General features: G+C 39.2%; 1 protein-coding gene across 1 annotated transcript in view; it reads right to left on the bottom strand.

Annotated features, from left to right (window-relative positions):
- Nucleotides 1-12,382: 12,382 nt before the first annotated feature.
- The window catches only part of LOC124162786 (hemicentin-2-like), a 135,589-nt gene continuing 132,774 nt past the window's right edge, over nucleotides 12,383-15,197 (bottom strand). The window contains exon 14 of the mRNA XM_046539422.1: nucleotides 12,383-14,388. Within this exon, the coding sequence (XP_046395378.1) occupies nucleotides 14,209-14,388 (180 nt within the window). The 3' untranslated portion in view covers nucleotides 12,383-14,208. The remainder of the gene's footprint in view (nucleotides 14,389-15,197) is intronic.

The raw sequence follows: 15,197 nt of genomic DNA, 5'->3' as shown, positions 1-15,197 counted from the left end.
CCTGAAAAAGCACGGCATCACCACCAGGTTTAACTGTACGACAAAAATTGGTGACTTGCTGCCCACAGCCAAAGACAGACTACAGCACGACCTTCATGAAGGTGTTTACAAGGTCCCTTGCTCGTGTGGAAAAGCATACATCGGTGAGACTTGCCGTTCACTCAAGATACGGATGCAAGAGCACCGAAGGGCAACGAAAAACAGGCAATTCCAGCTGTCTGCCATATCGGAGCACGCCTGGACCCCGGGACATGACATTAAGTTTGACGACGCCAAGATAATAGTGAAAGAAGGCAGATATTTTCCCAGACTCATCCGCGAATCCATTGAGATAGCCCGGACGGACAATTTTAACAGAGACGACGGCTACCATCTGGATGCCCATTAGAGGAGGCTCATTAGGCGGACCAATAGGAGAGCGGCAGCCACAACTGGCGGGACTGACCCCCTATATAAGGAGGACGAAAATCGTGGACCGGCATCATCTTCGACCTGAAGACGCTGGCAGAAGTGCCAGCGAAACTGTTGTCATCACCAACAAACCGACGCGGTTGCACCGGAAATATGGAGAAATTGGAACCGATTTTATGTTCTGCAAACCATTACACTTTTGATTAAAGTGAGACTTGGATTGGGGTGGAAACAACTGGACTACTATTTGTGCTACCGGTGATTCAATGCTGTCGTTAAATTAAATCGCCTAAGCTGCCTCAAAATATCTCTATGTTTACTTCCAAGGACTCAAATGTATTTTAGGTTATATTAATATTTTAAGTAATCAAATTCCATAAAGGTCCCCTGGTTACACATTTTAATATCAATAGGTATCAGTCCACGTCGGTTTCATATTTTGTTAATAGAGTACATGAAAAGCATCTATTTCGAATCGCTAAGTCATGCCCGAATTTGCCTAAGTATTTTTATCGAGAAATTTCATTTACAGGTCGATAGTTCTCTCACTCTGTAAAAAATAAATGCTCAGTTTTTCAAATTACCACGAGAGTAAGGTAAATAACATCACTCGTTTTTTGAAATTTAGCAATGGAGTGCGCGACTATTTGCGTTGGCTTAAAATGGAATACTTATTTCCTCTGCGAGTTACTTTAATCGTTGTAAGTTAATTATAATTAAAATGTTATTGAAAGATAAAAGAATGCATAGATCGTTTCTTATGTCACTTAAATTCAATATAAAGCGATTGATTTCCATGTAATTTGTGGTGCAGTGCTAATATACACTAGATATTTGGCTGGTCACGTCGCGTCGCACTGACTGAGGAAAAATCGTTTCCCTCCGTTTTGCATTAAGGAGAATTTGGTACGCTCTTTTTCCTTTCCACTCGCTGTGCAGTGTGTTTTCATACAAATATCATGTACTCTACTAGCGCTACATCTTTTTTGCTGGGTAAATTTGATAATGGACACTATTTAAATCTATTTACTTTATGTATGATCTTAGGTTTTCCCGGCGTATCAGTTGCAGAAAAGTTTCATGGGAGACATGGACGACATCAACCGGTGGACAACCCGAGAAACTTTTCTGCTATTTACTTTATGTTTGCGGGTGAGCTTTCGTGAGAGCCCGGGCACTCTCGGAAAGCTTCGCTGATGGTGGAGGGGTAGCTCCGAGAGAGAGAGGAGAAGGGGAATTAACGTTGCCAAATGTACTATCATTTCCAATAATATGTAGACACCCATAAGCCCCAGTTGAGTGGGCGCCCTAGTGTTTGAATTTCCCAGTTTTACGGCTCACGAAGCCCTCTGGCCGCAGCGCCGGGATATAAAGACCGCCTCGCCTCGCCGGAATTTCTGTTTTATTTTTAGCCACTAGTCCCAGCCTACTGGCTGTCTCCAGTGAGTTTCAATAAGGTTAATTTCTGATTGTGTTTATTTTTATGTAAAATTAGTCATTCTGTTGGTGTGGTGGTTTACGGGGAAGGGATGTGGCTTATGATGAATGCGGAGTTTGGAGTACGGTGTTTGAGATTTGGATCTGGAGTGTAGTCCAAGAGGTTTGCAATTTTTTCATTGTTTGTGCGTTCTAGAGATTTTTTGAATATCGGTAATTTTGCTTTTAATTCAATGAGAATGGGAGTTATCTTGAGGTCCTTTCGTAAGTCCTTATTTCGTATGAACCAAGGAGCGCCTGCAAATTTTCTTAGTAGCACGTTTTCTGTTTTTTGTGTTTTAGAAATGTGAGTTTTCGACGCCATCAGCCAAACTCGTGATGCGTACGTCAGTAGAGGTTTTAGCATTGTTTTATATAAAAGAATTTTTGTTTTCAAGGATAGATTTAATTTCTTTTGCAGAAGAGGGCCAAGAGCTGCTGCAGCGGCTTTTGTTTTCCCTATTGAATTCGTTATTTGGTGATTCCAGATTAGCTTCTTGTCTAATGTGACACCTAGAAATTTGGTCGATTCTTTCCTTTTAATTTCTTTATTTCCGTAGTATATAGGATTTCCTGTTCCAGAAGCCGAAGGGCCTCGAGTGAGAGTAAGAGGGTGGGGTAGAAAAAGGCAACTCCCCTCCCAACTTCGCCCTCGACGACTCCGAGGAGAAATTTGATACTCATGATAAATTTGATACGGGTCGTTGGAACGAGGGTCGCAGTCGGATTTGATATGTGACACCTAAGCGGTGGCGAGGCAATTAAAAATAGAAGAAGTCAACTTATGAGGGTCGTGTTCCTGTCTCTTGCGTTGAAAAAATAGGCCTGTGAATGCGAAGGTCCTTTTGAGTTTACACCTTTTCCGAAATTGCTGACGATATTATTTACATTTTGTGAGCAGGAATTTCATCAAAATCATGTTACCGACTTAGTTAGGTGGCGGCTGGGTAAAGTCCTCGTCTGCCATACAAGAAAGCGGGTTCGAGTCCCGCCTGGTTAGGATTCCCTTATCCAGAGGTTGGTTGTATAATTTATTGCTAAATTTTTCGAATACCCAACATAAAATGGCTCAATATAAGCTGTATTCGGTGTTTGGGAATTAAAAAAAAAATAAATAAAATTTCAACACTGAATTGTAGTTCATGATGTTATTTTGACGGAATGTAGTCTTTTTACGTAATGAAGATATCATAGCTTGCAGTTTTCGAAACGGAAGGGAAAAACGGGTCACGAACGAAAGTTGGAGAGGTTTCTTATTTGATATATACGTACGCGAAATATATTCAACTAACATAATAAGTTATTAATAAAATGTGACAATATATGTCAAATTGGAAGTCACACTTGGATGCGAAAAACAATGGTTACTAAAGTTACAGCTAGAAATATTTTTTTTATTAACACCGATGAAAAGAAGCAATAAAAGAGAACACGATGAAAAAATTCTGTGGGAGAGCCGAAACCAGCGTTTCAAGACATAAGTAGTCGTTAATTGATAGTTGAACTTCGTCTCATAATTTTTTCTGATATATCACTCATCAGAAATCACCTCGCAAGCATTTTATGCATTGAAAAAAATGCGATTGAAACATGAAATTAAATATGAACCATTATAAATTAATATAAGTACTTAAATCATAAGAAAACATAAATAATAAATTCACCAGCTCTACAACTAGTTGTCATTTGCATTCAAGGGAAAAGTTGACCCCGTGATCATCACTGAATCTTGGCATTGATGCCATGATGCGCAAGGATGTGTGGTTTAGAAGCCCTTGAAGGTCAACTTTAAATATTTCTCTTCCACTGATGTCCCCTCTGGGTATGAAGATTTTTTTGCGTCTAACCCTTTTAAGAACTAGGATAAATCTGGTAGCTACAGAGCTTTGCAGTCTTACGAATAATTTTGTATAGAAATTTTGTTTAATTGCAATGAACAGTCTGAGAAATAGCTTCTTCTGGCTACAGTTCATTTTGAACTGTAGATATTTTTCTCAATTTCTGTAATATCAGTTTCCCTCTGGTGGGGATGGTCGAAGTCATTTCCGTGATTATCTTTGCTGCTGCATCATTTCCTTACTAGCACACTGTACCTAGATGTGGCTAGCGATAGCTCAGCTGCTAATGCTTTCTCAAATCAGTCACTTTTCTGCTCTTATTGTTAGACCTATCACTAGACCTCTTACAGTCTTTCTTAGGCCTTTCTCTGCTGCTTTACCCAGAAAAAAAAAACAGGAATTAGGTAGCAATAGTGATATAACATCGCCTTAAAGGAAAGTAAAGCCAATGCGAATACGTTAAACAATAATAGGCTACAACCTGAGCAAGGAGTCTCAAGGAGGTTATTATGCATGTGAGCTGGGTTATCGTTCTCTAACCAACATCGACGTATTTTTTTAACATGTCACTGGTTCTCTTGCATTCGTCCCATTTCTGGAAATAAGTATTGAAAAAGTATTTGTTCATGACATTCTGCATTATTTCCTTCTTCTTCACTTCTTGCTCAAATTGAAATTTATTGAGAAGATATTGAACGGCAAATAAATTTTGAGGAAAACGAATTTCCACTTCTATTAGCAACAACGCCATGTATTTCTTTTTGTGTTACCTACTTTCATGCGCTTAATTTTTTCTTATCAGAAATATCAACTATATGAATCACCGAAGAAGAAAATCAAAATTAGAATAAAATACAACACACAAAATCAGTGAGATAATTATCTTGGAAAACATTTTTATCATTACGAGATATCCTCCAGTAGTGGTAGTTCGTCCTCAACGCTGAAATCTCACGCTCTAGGGAAAATAAACCTTGGTTCTTCGCTTCCGTAACACAAGATCTGAGATCCTTTGACCTTCAGTAGTAAAAGCAGGCTAATTTGCTCGGTAAAATCGTGCAAGGAATGTTTTTTCGTCAATTGGGGAGAAGCATTTGTGGAAATCCCTGTGCGAGCCACTTCGTATAAATCACCCGTATCGAAGAGAAGCGGTCCTCAAAATGGCAAAAAAAACCTTCATATTACGAGGCATTAAAACAATAAGCGGCATTTCTACAAACGGACAGCTATGCTTTTAGTACCAAACTTCTTAAACGCTAGATAAAAATCATAAGACTGAGTAAGGGTTCAGGGGCGGATCCAGGTTTCCTTTCTCGGGGGGCACAAGCAAGGCCGTATCCATGATTTTGTTCTGAGGGGGGGGGGAGCACAAGGATACCTCGTAATACAAAACCAACGCAATGATAATGGGACCATATTAAAAATCGTTTATATTTTAAAGGGCCTGATGGGGCACGCGGTAGGCAGGGTAGTGCTCGCCGCTCTCTAGAGCCCTTTCCGATGTTTGAGCTGATGGGAGCTATGAAATACCTAGGAGAGTGTGGTTAGCAAAATGCGGGTGCATTGCGGGAAGATTTAGGTTCTCTAAGAAGAAGAAACTATTTCCTTGCTGCCGCGCGCTTTCCGAGACAAGCGTCTGACTCGCCAGCGCAGTCGATGAGTCCGTAATATATATGTCATGAATAAAATAGTAATTTGCACATTTAAAAAATCCAAAAATAACACCTATATGGAATTTATAATGCATGGCAGCGTAGAAATATGTAAAGTCGTCTCATCTTTAGCGAAATATCAATACCTCAGCTATAACTAAGGCTGAACAAATTTCCGCATCGGGTGGCTGGAAACTCACGCACATGACTTGATAGGAGATGTGGGGTGGCAGGTTGGTGCAAGATTTCTCTTTTGAGAATTAAAGTTGATAATTTTTTTTGTAATGCGGTGTAAAACCTGATAAGTAGGAACGTGAAAACATGACATTTTCCTCTAACCATGTTATCGATACGTGAAAAATAAAACATTTTAATCTCTTAATAAAAAATAATACAAACTATCAATAGAATATAAATTTTTACTGCTACGGATACTCTTCATCTACCTTTCAAAAATTCCCTAATCCATACTTCAATTCTATCACCTATATGTAGCCTATTTATTTTATATATCAATTGAACGTGTGGCACCGTATCAAAGCTTTTTTTACATAAATGATAACTGCATTAATTCCACAGCCTTGAGTCAGGACTTCAGCAAAGTCTTGCGATAACCCCAATAACTGGGTCTCGCAAGAAAAGCCCTTCCTGAAACCATGCTGATACAAGAATAGCCAGACATTTTTATCCCAGAATTCGTGCTAGTATCTAGCGATAACCTTTTTAATTAATCATCACACTACTGACGTTAGGCTTACTGGTCTATAATTACCTACTTACTTTAGTTTTATTATCGTTGAAAATTTGTATGACGGTTGCCATTTTCCTTTCATAGGGAAAGTCCCCATTATTAAGTGTGACGAAAAAAAGTCTTCTAATGTAGGGAACTATTGCTTTGAACTAGGGCCCATTGATTAATTTCTCCGCTGTTTCCGTATTAGTTCTAATATTTTACCATATGTTACAAGGGTGTAGGTGTACAGGATCAAAACTAGAGGGGGGGGGGGAAACCGTGGTCGTTCAATTTGTAACATTTTAGCACAGAAAAAGCTAATGAAACCATCATTTTAAGAAAATTATGACATCGAATTATTATTTTTTAAATTATTTGCTTGAAAAAATAATGATTTTATTTTACAACCATGACTCATATTAATATCATTTTTCTTCTAAAGGTGCCCCATCATGCCCCCCGCTGAGTACGCCCATGGTCTGTTATATTAATACCTCTTAGAGCAAGGTAGTAATTCTACCCTTCTACCCCCACCGAAAAATATATATCACAGCAAGATCACGAATGAGCTCGAATAAAAGTTTGAAGACATAGGTGACCATTATTTCGGTCATGAATGAATAATTATAAATAGTCGCCGGATTAATTAGTGTTAAGAGTGCAATTACCACTATATTTCTGCTTATTTCCACTCCGTGAATGAATCTCTTTAGAAACGAACGTAATAACCTAGATGAAGTCATCACTTTAAAATTTTAGCCGTTAAGAGAAAAAAAATCAATATTAAGTAACTATTTATTGAGTCGCCAGCATAGAATATGCGGATATTAAGGATTTCTCTTTTGAAAAATTAATAAATTATGATTACCTCGGACTCCAGCCCTCCAAGAACTTCACCGCATCTACCACGCACAGAATATACCTAATCAGTGGCCGAGCCGAGACATAAATGGCGAGTCCAAATATGAATATAAAGACAGGAAAAACCTCGCCACAGAGCCAGAAGGAAAACACTCCGACGGCCCAACGCGTGTGTGGAGGTCTTATCAGTGAATTCCATCCGCCAATATGAAATCCGCTAGGCCTTTTGCTCGTGGAGTTTGAGTCCAGGTTCGGTAGCTCAGTCGCGTCCACGTCCCGTCCTCGTCGGCTCTTGGTGTCGTGAAGGCAAATGTTGCTTCATGTGCCCAACCTCCGAGTTTTTACCAACCTAGCCCCATCAGTTAAGTGGGACTTGTGGGTGTCTACATACTATTGGAAACGATAGTAAATAGCCGCCCTAGTTTGTCACTGATAACGTGTGAGTCATGGGTGGCCACAGGTATTTTGGCCCTGGCGCCGGGACAATATACCTACACATTTGGAAGGCATTGGGGATAATCCATTCACAGAAGCCAATAGCAATGTCAGCCACTACGCTGAATGAGGTACCGCTGGTGAAAGGCATAATTAAAGAGACAAGGAGAACGTGTGATGTTTGGAAACACTGCTCAACGAGCAGATTCACGATGATGGAGGTCTGAGAGCGACTGACAGAGTCCACGCCTGCTGTTTGCTGATTGGCAAAGGGAAAGTCACGTTTTGAGAAACTTTCCCTCCCCTCAACCCATTTGCTTTGGTCACACCAGCTCACCCGCAAAGATAAAAAGAATATAGAATAATCAATACAAAATCTTATATCACGCTGAACTGCCTTCGCCATCATGTCCAAATTAACGCTGATATAACAACATTAATTAAGCGATCAATCCAGATGTGTTACTCGATGAATCATCTTCAAACATAAAATATTTTAATTTTTTCTTCGACGTAAAATAAATGACAATGGAACTACTTAACGAAATTTTAAAAAAATATGGGGAACAAAGACAATAAGAATGCGTCTGAAGCCACGAAAGCCTCCAGCTAAAAGAAGCCCATTCTACCTTACACCAGAAGAACGACGGGCAAGACCATCGTCATCATTCGAAGAGGTTTGAAAGAAAGTCAACTTAAAACCCTACGCTCGATTAAAACATCTCCAACGACAGTTGAAGGACACCGCTACTAATTGAAGGAGTTCATTAACGGAAAACGCAGTATAAATACATCGGTGGAACTGCTAGCGCAGTTGAAACTCATTAAAGTGAGCACTAGTGGGCTATTCGGATGACGAAACGAATTCAGTTTTAGCAAAACACGAAGTCATGGGATTCGCGATCGAATTTAATAAATCTAAAGTCATCGTTGAAGTGGGATATTACAAACCCCGACTTCTCCGTGAATCAATCGAGATCAAGAAACACAAAATGAATTTCAATAGAGACACTGCTTTAATAATAAGCAATGCGTGGAGCCTATTTATCCGGAAAAAAGCAATTAGTATGACTGCATAAATTAAAAAGCATAGTTATCGCTTGTATTCAATATCTAGGTTTTAACATCCATTATTAATGTTTCTTAAAAATCTCGAGAGACAATAATTTTGACAGACACTTACTGACCCTGGTCACCTGCCTCTTTGACATATGAATTTCAAAGAATAGTTTCCTCACAATATTTTATATTCGTGAATGGTATAACGGCGGACACATATGGGCGGCGCGCCCCCCCCCCTTTGCATTGCCGATCATTACATGACCATAATTTTAGCATTTTCATACCGTAAGACGGCATTGTCTTGCATATGTGATTTGTTGGCTCAAATAAAACTTTAATTAACTTTGCCTGTGACTTGAACATTATTTTATTACGATAAAAGTAAAGGTAAAAAGTAAAGCTAAAGATATCTTTTGCGTCCACCCTTGAGTTTTTTTTGCATCCGCTACTGAATAGTATACGCTAGGAAATATAAAAAATCTAAAAAAATTAAAAATATCAGTCATTAACTATGTGAAGCACCAACTGGCTAGAAAAACAGCATTATTACATTAAAACGCCGCGGCGCCGGCGCGCCGGTAGTTTCCCCGGAGTACATAACACACACAATTAGTCCTGATTTGTGGACTCGAATTTCATTGATACACTTCACAGTTACCCTCTCGAATATAAGCGTACACAAATTCACCATCAATAATATATCGTGTGATCACAGAATATTGTGCAAATTCACGACTTCACGTCCATGAAATGATTTCCTTGTTCTATATTCGTGCGTCCATCCGAACATTCGTACCTCCACGTACTTGCGCGGGTAAATGCATCGTGTAAACACGGTTTGAGAAATATGTCATGAAGAAAAAAAATACGAAAATTTCACGTCGCCATGAAATAAAATGGATTAAATATGTGCTTGATAAATAAAATTTAAGAGTTGAAGATGATTTTCCGTGATAATACACATATTCCTGATTTACTCATGAGATTAAATATTTCAACGCGACTCAGTTGCCTATGGTAAGACGAAATCAAAGCCATTTCATTACGAGAGGGCAATAGAATATCATTGTCCTATAATTTTAATGGTAATAACTGACGAACGATATCCCGAACGTATTATCCACGTCCCATCCACTTTTCCAATTCACGTATTCAGGAGCGGATGGCATAAGTAATAAATTTCCAAGAAAATGTATTTACTCACAAGTTTTTTTCTTCCACAGCACAGAGTGATACTTCCATCACAGCGAGCAGGTCCTGGGCTATCATTCCATCAACGTCGATCAAGCAGAGTGACGAAAGAGACGAAGACTTAACCAGTTACACATTCACCTGAACTTGCAATATTGTTACACAACAAGGAATAAAACAAAACTGTTTAGCGAAACGGTGTAGCAGAAATTGCACACTTTTCAGGGCTGTACTATCCCGCCCCCAGTCTGAAAATATGGTCTCAGTAAACTGCACGCCGTCAGAGCCAAACTCACACTGGCAGAAATTCTGCCGAGAGCTGGCAGTGCAAGCATGTTGAAGGTCGGAGAGTGAGTCAACTACGTATGGATGGCGAGTGCTCCAAATATTTTCCCCCGCTCCGTGACCTTCCACTGCATCACTACCAGAGAACCGTGCAGTCTCCAGGAAAGCACACGCCTTGGGTTGGGGAGACCGCTGAGGGTGTAATGCGTATGTGTAGGGGGGGGGGAAGGGAATGGAACCGAGGGTGTGCTAGCTAATGACAGTCAGATGGGGCAACATAACTTTTCAGTGTCGATTCATAAATTCTGAGCCATATTAGATGATTCAACGCGTCGTATCATGAAGCAGGTGGGCATCAGGTTGATGTGGTGGATAGAGTGTTTCCTTCCCTCCCCGTGGGCTCAAGTTCATATCCTGGAGGTGGCAGAGAATTTCCAGACACCGCGTGATCCGTGCTTAACCCTTAATTGGTCACATTGGATCATATAGGAATTTTGACCCAACTAAAATTTTCTTAGATTTTTTTAAAAATAAAATTACGTCGTTCGAAATTGAAATTTTTTCTAGCCTCTTATTTATTGTTTATCATATTTTTCGAGATGTGGGTATGGAGAAGAATGGAGAAGGTAAAATGAACAGAGAGGAGGAGGAACGACGAATTGCTGGACATGGTGGGCGAGGAGAGGCAGCTTTTAAATGAGATACGGAGGGGACAGAAGGTATGGATAGAGGGAATATTTAGCGGGGAGGGGATGTTGAAAACGGTGCTAGAGGGTAGAATGATAGGGAAACGAAAGAGAGAATGGAAGAGAATAGGATCTCCAGATAGACTGAAAGGGAGTAGGCCTTACAGTGAATTGAAGACCACCTGTGACCCGACGCATTATTCTGTTGTAGTCTTATATCAGTCTGTTTTACATAGCAGGCTGATTTCTTCTAATGCTGTAAAGCTCAATACATTTCCCTCTTTTATGAAATTCATGTTTCCATTTATGTTCTCTGCATAAATATTGATACCGTGCATTGGGAATACTTTATGTAATGTTTATTGTGTATCTAATTGCAAAGTAAAAAAATAAAAATGTAGATAAATTATTCGAACAACTTATTTACTGAGTAGCAGTAAAATGACACCAATGTATTGACAAATATTTTTGTAAATCGTAATAAACTCAACTCGGCTCACAATGGTTTGGAACGTAGACTTTCGTAGCGAGAGGCATCGTTGTCATGAAATGCTTCCTTCATCGCCTGATGATGCGACCTGCAATGGGCGCGAAAGTTCGCACGACAAATTGCAACACGCAGCTACTCCCAAAATCCGTTGACAAATCGGTTCACAATGACCCGAAGCAACCAGTTACGCAAGTTTTGGGGTGCGACCAATTAAAAGAATTTAATTCTGTGTCGAGGACATTTCAAGCGCAACACTCCGTCCGCCGGATGGGACGTTAAGCGGTGGTCCCCTTGGTTAAGAGCAGGCTAATGACGACGCCGGGTTTCTCTCCACCCTTCCTCCCTTACCTTTCCATCACGGTGCAAATGACCCCAGCTGTCGGTAGCCTCCAAATATAATACTATGGAGCACGTAAGAGGTAAAAGGCAGCAAGTGCTTTTCAGTGCAGAATGAATCAAATTCCAAAATAGCTTACCAAATTGAAAAATGAAGCTCACGGAAGCCCATCAAAAAACAGGTGAAGTTGTCTGCTCGAAATAGAATACAAAAGACACTTCAGTACTCAAGTCCTAGTACTTCAGTACTAGGTGATTTTTGGTGACCGTAAATTTCTGTAAAAGAGATGAAAATATAAAATTATTGTAGAGTGATAAAATATTTTGGTTTTAAAGTACCGCAATCCATAATATTTATTCACATTGCATGAATAGGCAACAAAGTTTTTTTCCGATTATCTTTCATGTTACTATTTGTTAGACGCGAAGTGCCTCCCACAATTTTTGTCAAACTGAGAACAAGTGATTCGCAGCGAACGACGCGGCGGTGATCACTTTGGGGCATCCAAATATTAGGTATGCCTCGACTAAATCACGAAAATTGACGACGAAAACTGCAAAAATTAGCCCGTTTTTGTTTTTATTCTGTCCGATACTACAACATTTTCGAAAATTGGCTTTTTTACTTCATAAAATACCCACTACTTGTGGCGGATTGCGACGGGAGACGAATTACCGAATAAATTAAATAGATGATACTTAAAAGGTGGCTCTCCAATGTAAGTTTTAATTTACTAGGTCATGGAATTATCCTAAAAAATAATTGATGCATATCTAAAAGTCACTTGTTATCACATATTTGGTCTTAGAAGATAGGTCAGAGGAAAATAATTTTGGGTAGTAAAAGTGCGCAACTCGCATTTGGGGAAGGTTAAGAGATTAAACCCACGTCGCGTCGTTTAGTAATAAAACCATATTTCTGCAAAATTCCTTAAAAAATTTATTTTCTTACAATCTCTTGAGTGACACACGACAAAAGACATTTTATAAGGTTTTAATAGTCATTTAAACCAACGTCCTTCGTTATCGCACTCAATGGATGAGAGGGAAGATTTTTTTACATACGGATTCCGTTGTATTTTTTCCCTCTATGGTCTGCACAACAACAGGAGTAGAAACATTCAAACGATCCGAACGTATCGTTTTCACTTTAAGTTTTTTCCCACATTGATTTAAACACAACAGGTTATTAATATTGAGCACGAAACCGTTGAAAACACAACAACAGCTGATAACTCTTGGAGAGTTGTGAAAGAAATACATAACGTTCGCATTAAAAGAACAATATTCCGTATATGCGACATGTGTTTGGATAGCTTTCAGTACGATCTTTTTGGCGGAGGCATGATTAAAGGGCTGAATAACTATTTTTGCACCCCAGCGAAGGAGAATAACACACAATTCCAGTCAAAAGGACCACTGCATACAGGACAAATAACTAGTGGTTACTTGGCTCTGTGTTTTGCTGCTTTCTCCGATTTCCTGCTCAGGCCACCACTCAAGGTCAATTAAAAAAATACAAGTGGAGCGGTGGAATTTTTTTCACTTAACTGGATGCGATTTATATATCTTGAACTTAATGAGACTAGTTTATTTTTGGGAACTTCTCTCGGGGGAAGGGGGGTTAGAGGGTCATGCGTTGCTCTTGTTTTCCGATGGGAAGTTCTCCGTCTTGAACACGGTTCGGGCGAGGGGTTTTTACCTTTGCACTGGCCTTTCGGACCGTCTAGTCAGAGAGCATATATAGAGAATTATAAAAACAAATCTTAACTGTACACTGGGGATGCTGTTAAATTCTGCTTGGAAAGTCGCCTCTGCCACTTTACGAAAATAACAGGGACACGAGAAAATGGCGGTATCATTCAGAGATTTGACACGTAGACCAGCCAATAAAGCGGCGTCAGGTGGGGAAGGCGAGGGCCATAATTAGACCCCAACACTTTCTGATATCTGAGGCCGAGTCGGAAACCTGATCGCCAGAAAATATGGGCCCGTTAACCCGGCTCAAATGCTGAGCAAAGTCTTCACAAATCTTTCACCAGACAACATAAAAATCATAGTTCACCGATTAACCTGACACAAGCCTATTCACTCAAGTAAATAACTCTCACGTAAGAGTTGAGCGAGTCATAGAATGATGTAACTTCCACACGTTATATATACTTACCATTTTGATATAAATAAATAAACTTAAATTTTATGGAAAAAACGAAGCAAATGGAAAATATTTCTTTGCAGTATTAAATGAGATTAGAATTTTTTGCTGCTTTTTAAATCATGACTTTCACATTATCCACTTGTGACGCAGGTAAATCAATTTGGCAGATATTCCTGAAAATAAACAGCTTCAAATAATTACCCTATATGCATCAACACATATTCAACTTCAAATAACAATTTCTATTCCACGTACTCGACACTGTATATTCCTCCAATTTATCCGCGAATTAAACTCATTGAAAAATACAGTCACGCGGTGTTGAAAATATATTCATACTGCACATCACGCCGTCGATGATGAAATAATCCCATCACAGATGATAATAACGATTTTAGCAAAACACTAGGAGGTCATATTAAGCCATTATTTATAATGGAGTATAAATGGTGATTGAAGTATGAACTGTGTGATTTCAATACGTGTTTACATTCACAACATTAAGGTCGTACGCAAATCACTCTCACCTCTCCTCGTGCATTAATGAAACATTAGACCAGTCTTTTGTTATCTCTCTCTTCGTTGACCAATGATTCAAACACAACTCTCCGGTATCTCTCGAGAACGAAGTTTCTCTTCGATTATATTTCCACTTAATTCGTACACAGGTGACTTTTTGCTCTGCATAACTGGCGGATTGCACTCAAGATGGCCATTTTCGGGAGTTGTAGCTCCATCGGGACTAAGAGGAGCGTGAGCTCGGCTGAAAGTGGCCTGAAAGAAAGATATTTCATTTTATGAATAATGATGGACAAAAAAAAACCGGCTTTGGCGTTAACGTGTCGTTTAAAACACTAGGTAACCCTCTCCGCCGAGTCCCCTGCCTAATGCTTGTAGTGATGAACACTGCTCTCAGTCACCCGCCTGTTGAAGCGGGTGGTCACCATGGTGATCATAATAGATAATATTTTTAATTCACTTATTTGAATTATTATTTTAAACTATTATTTTAAATTACTATTATTTTTAATTAGTTTCTTTAAATTAAAATTATTTTTTATTGTACTCTAAAATGGCCTGACGGTTAAAACGCGACGCGCTAGTGAAATTAATTTGTGGAATATTTCCATCTCTCTTTTTCATTAGTCACGATGTCTTTCCTCTAGCATTGATTATATCCTGCCTTTGGAATTTGGCCATTCTTAAAAACGAAAACTCATACGACTCAGTCTTATATAAAGTGTATTAATAAAATACAACAAATTTTACCACGAGTTGAAAACTGTAAATGAGTAAAAACGGATTGAACGAGCTAAAAAAAACTTAAGAATGAAATACGCGGCATAGGGGACCCATTCCTTAATTACCACCTTCTCAGCAGCACATGATACCTACTAAACCATCGAAGTTCTTTACAATGCGTGCTTTTTAATTTGAAAAATACGAATCAACACACATTTCGCAGGTGATTTACACTTCTAGCAAATGTAGGGAAGAAATGAATTCACTAAGTTCTCGTTAAATGGCAGAAAATGTAAAAAATACGCAAGGCTGGGGTTATAGAGCCATGCCACAATTCTAAT

The sequence above is a fragment of the Ischnura elegans genome, chromosome 7 (genome assembly GCF_921293095.1).
Source record: "Ischnura elegans chromosome 7, ioIscEleg1.1, whole genome shotgun sequence".
NCBI lineage: Eukaryota > Metazoa > Arthropoda > Insecta > Odonata > Coenagrionidae > Ischnura > Ischnura elegans.
Note: the sequence above shows the minus strand (reverse complement) of the source record. Positions and strands in the feature narration are given on the sequence as shown.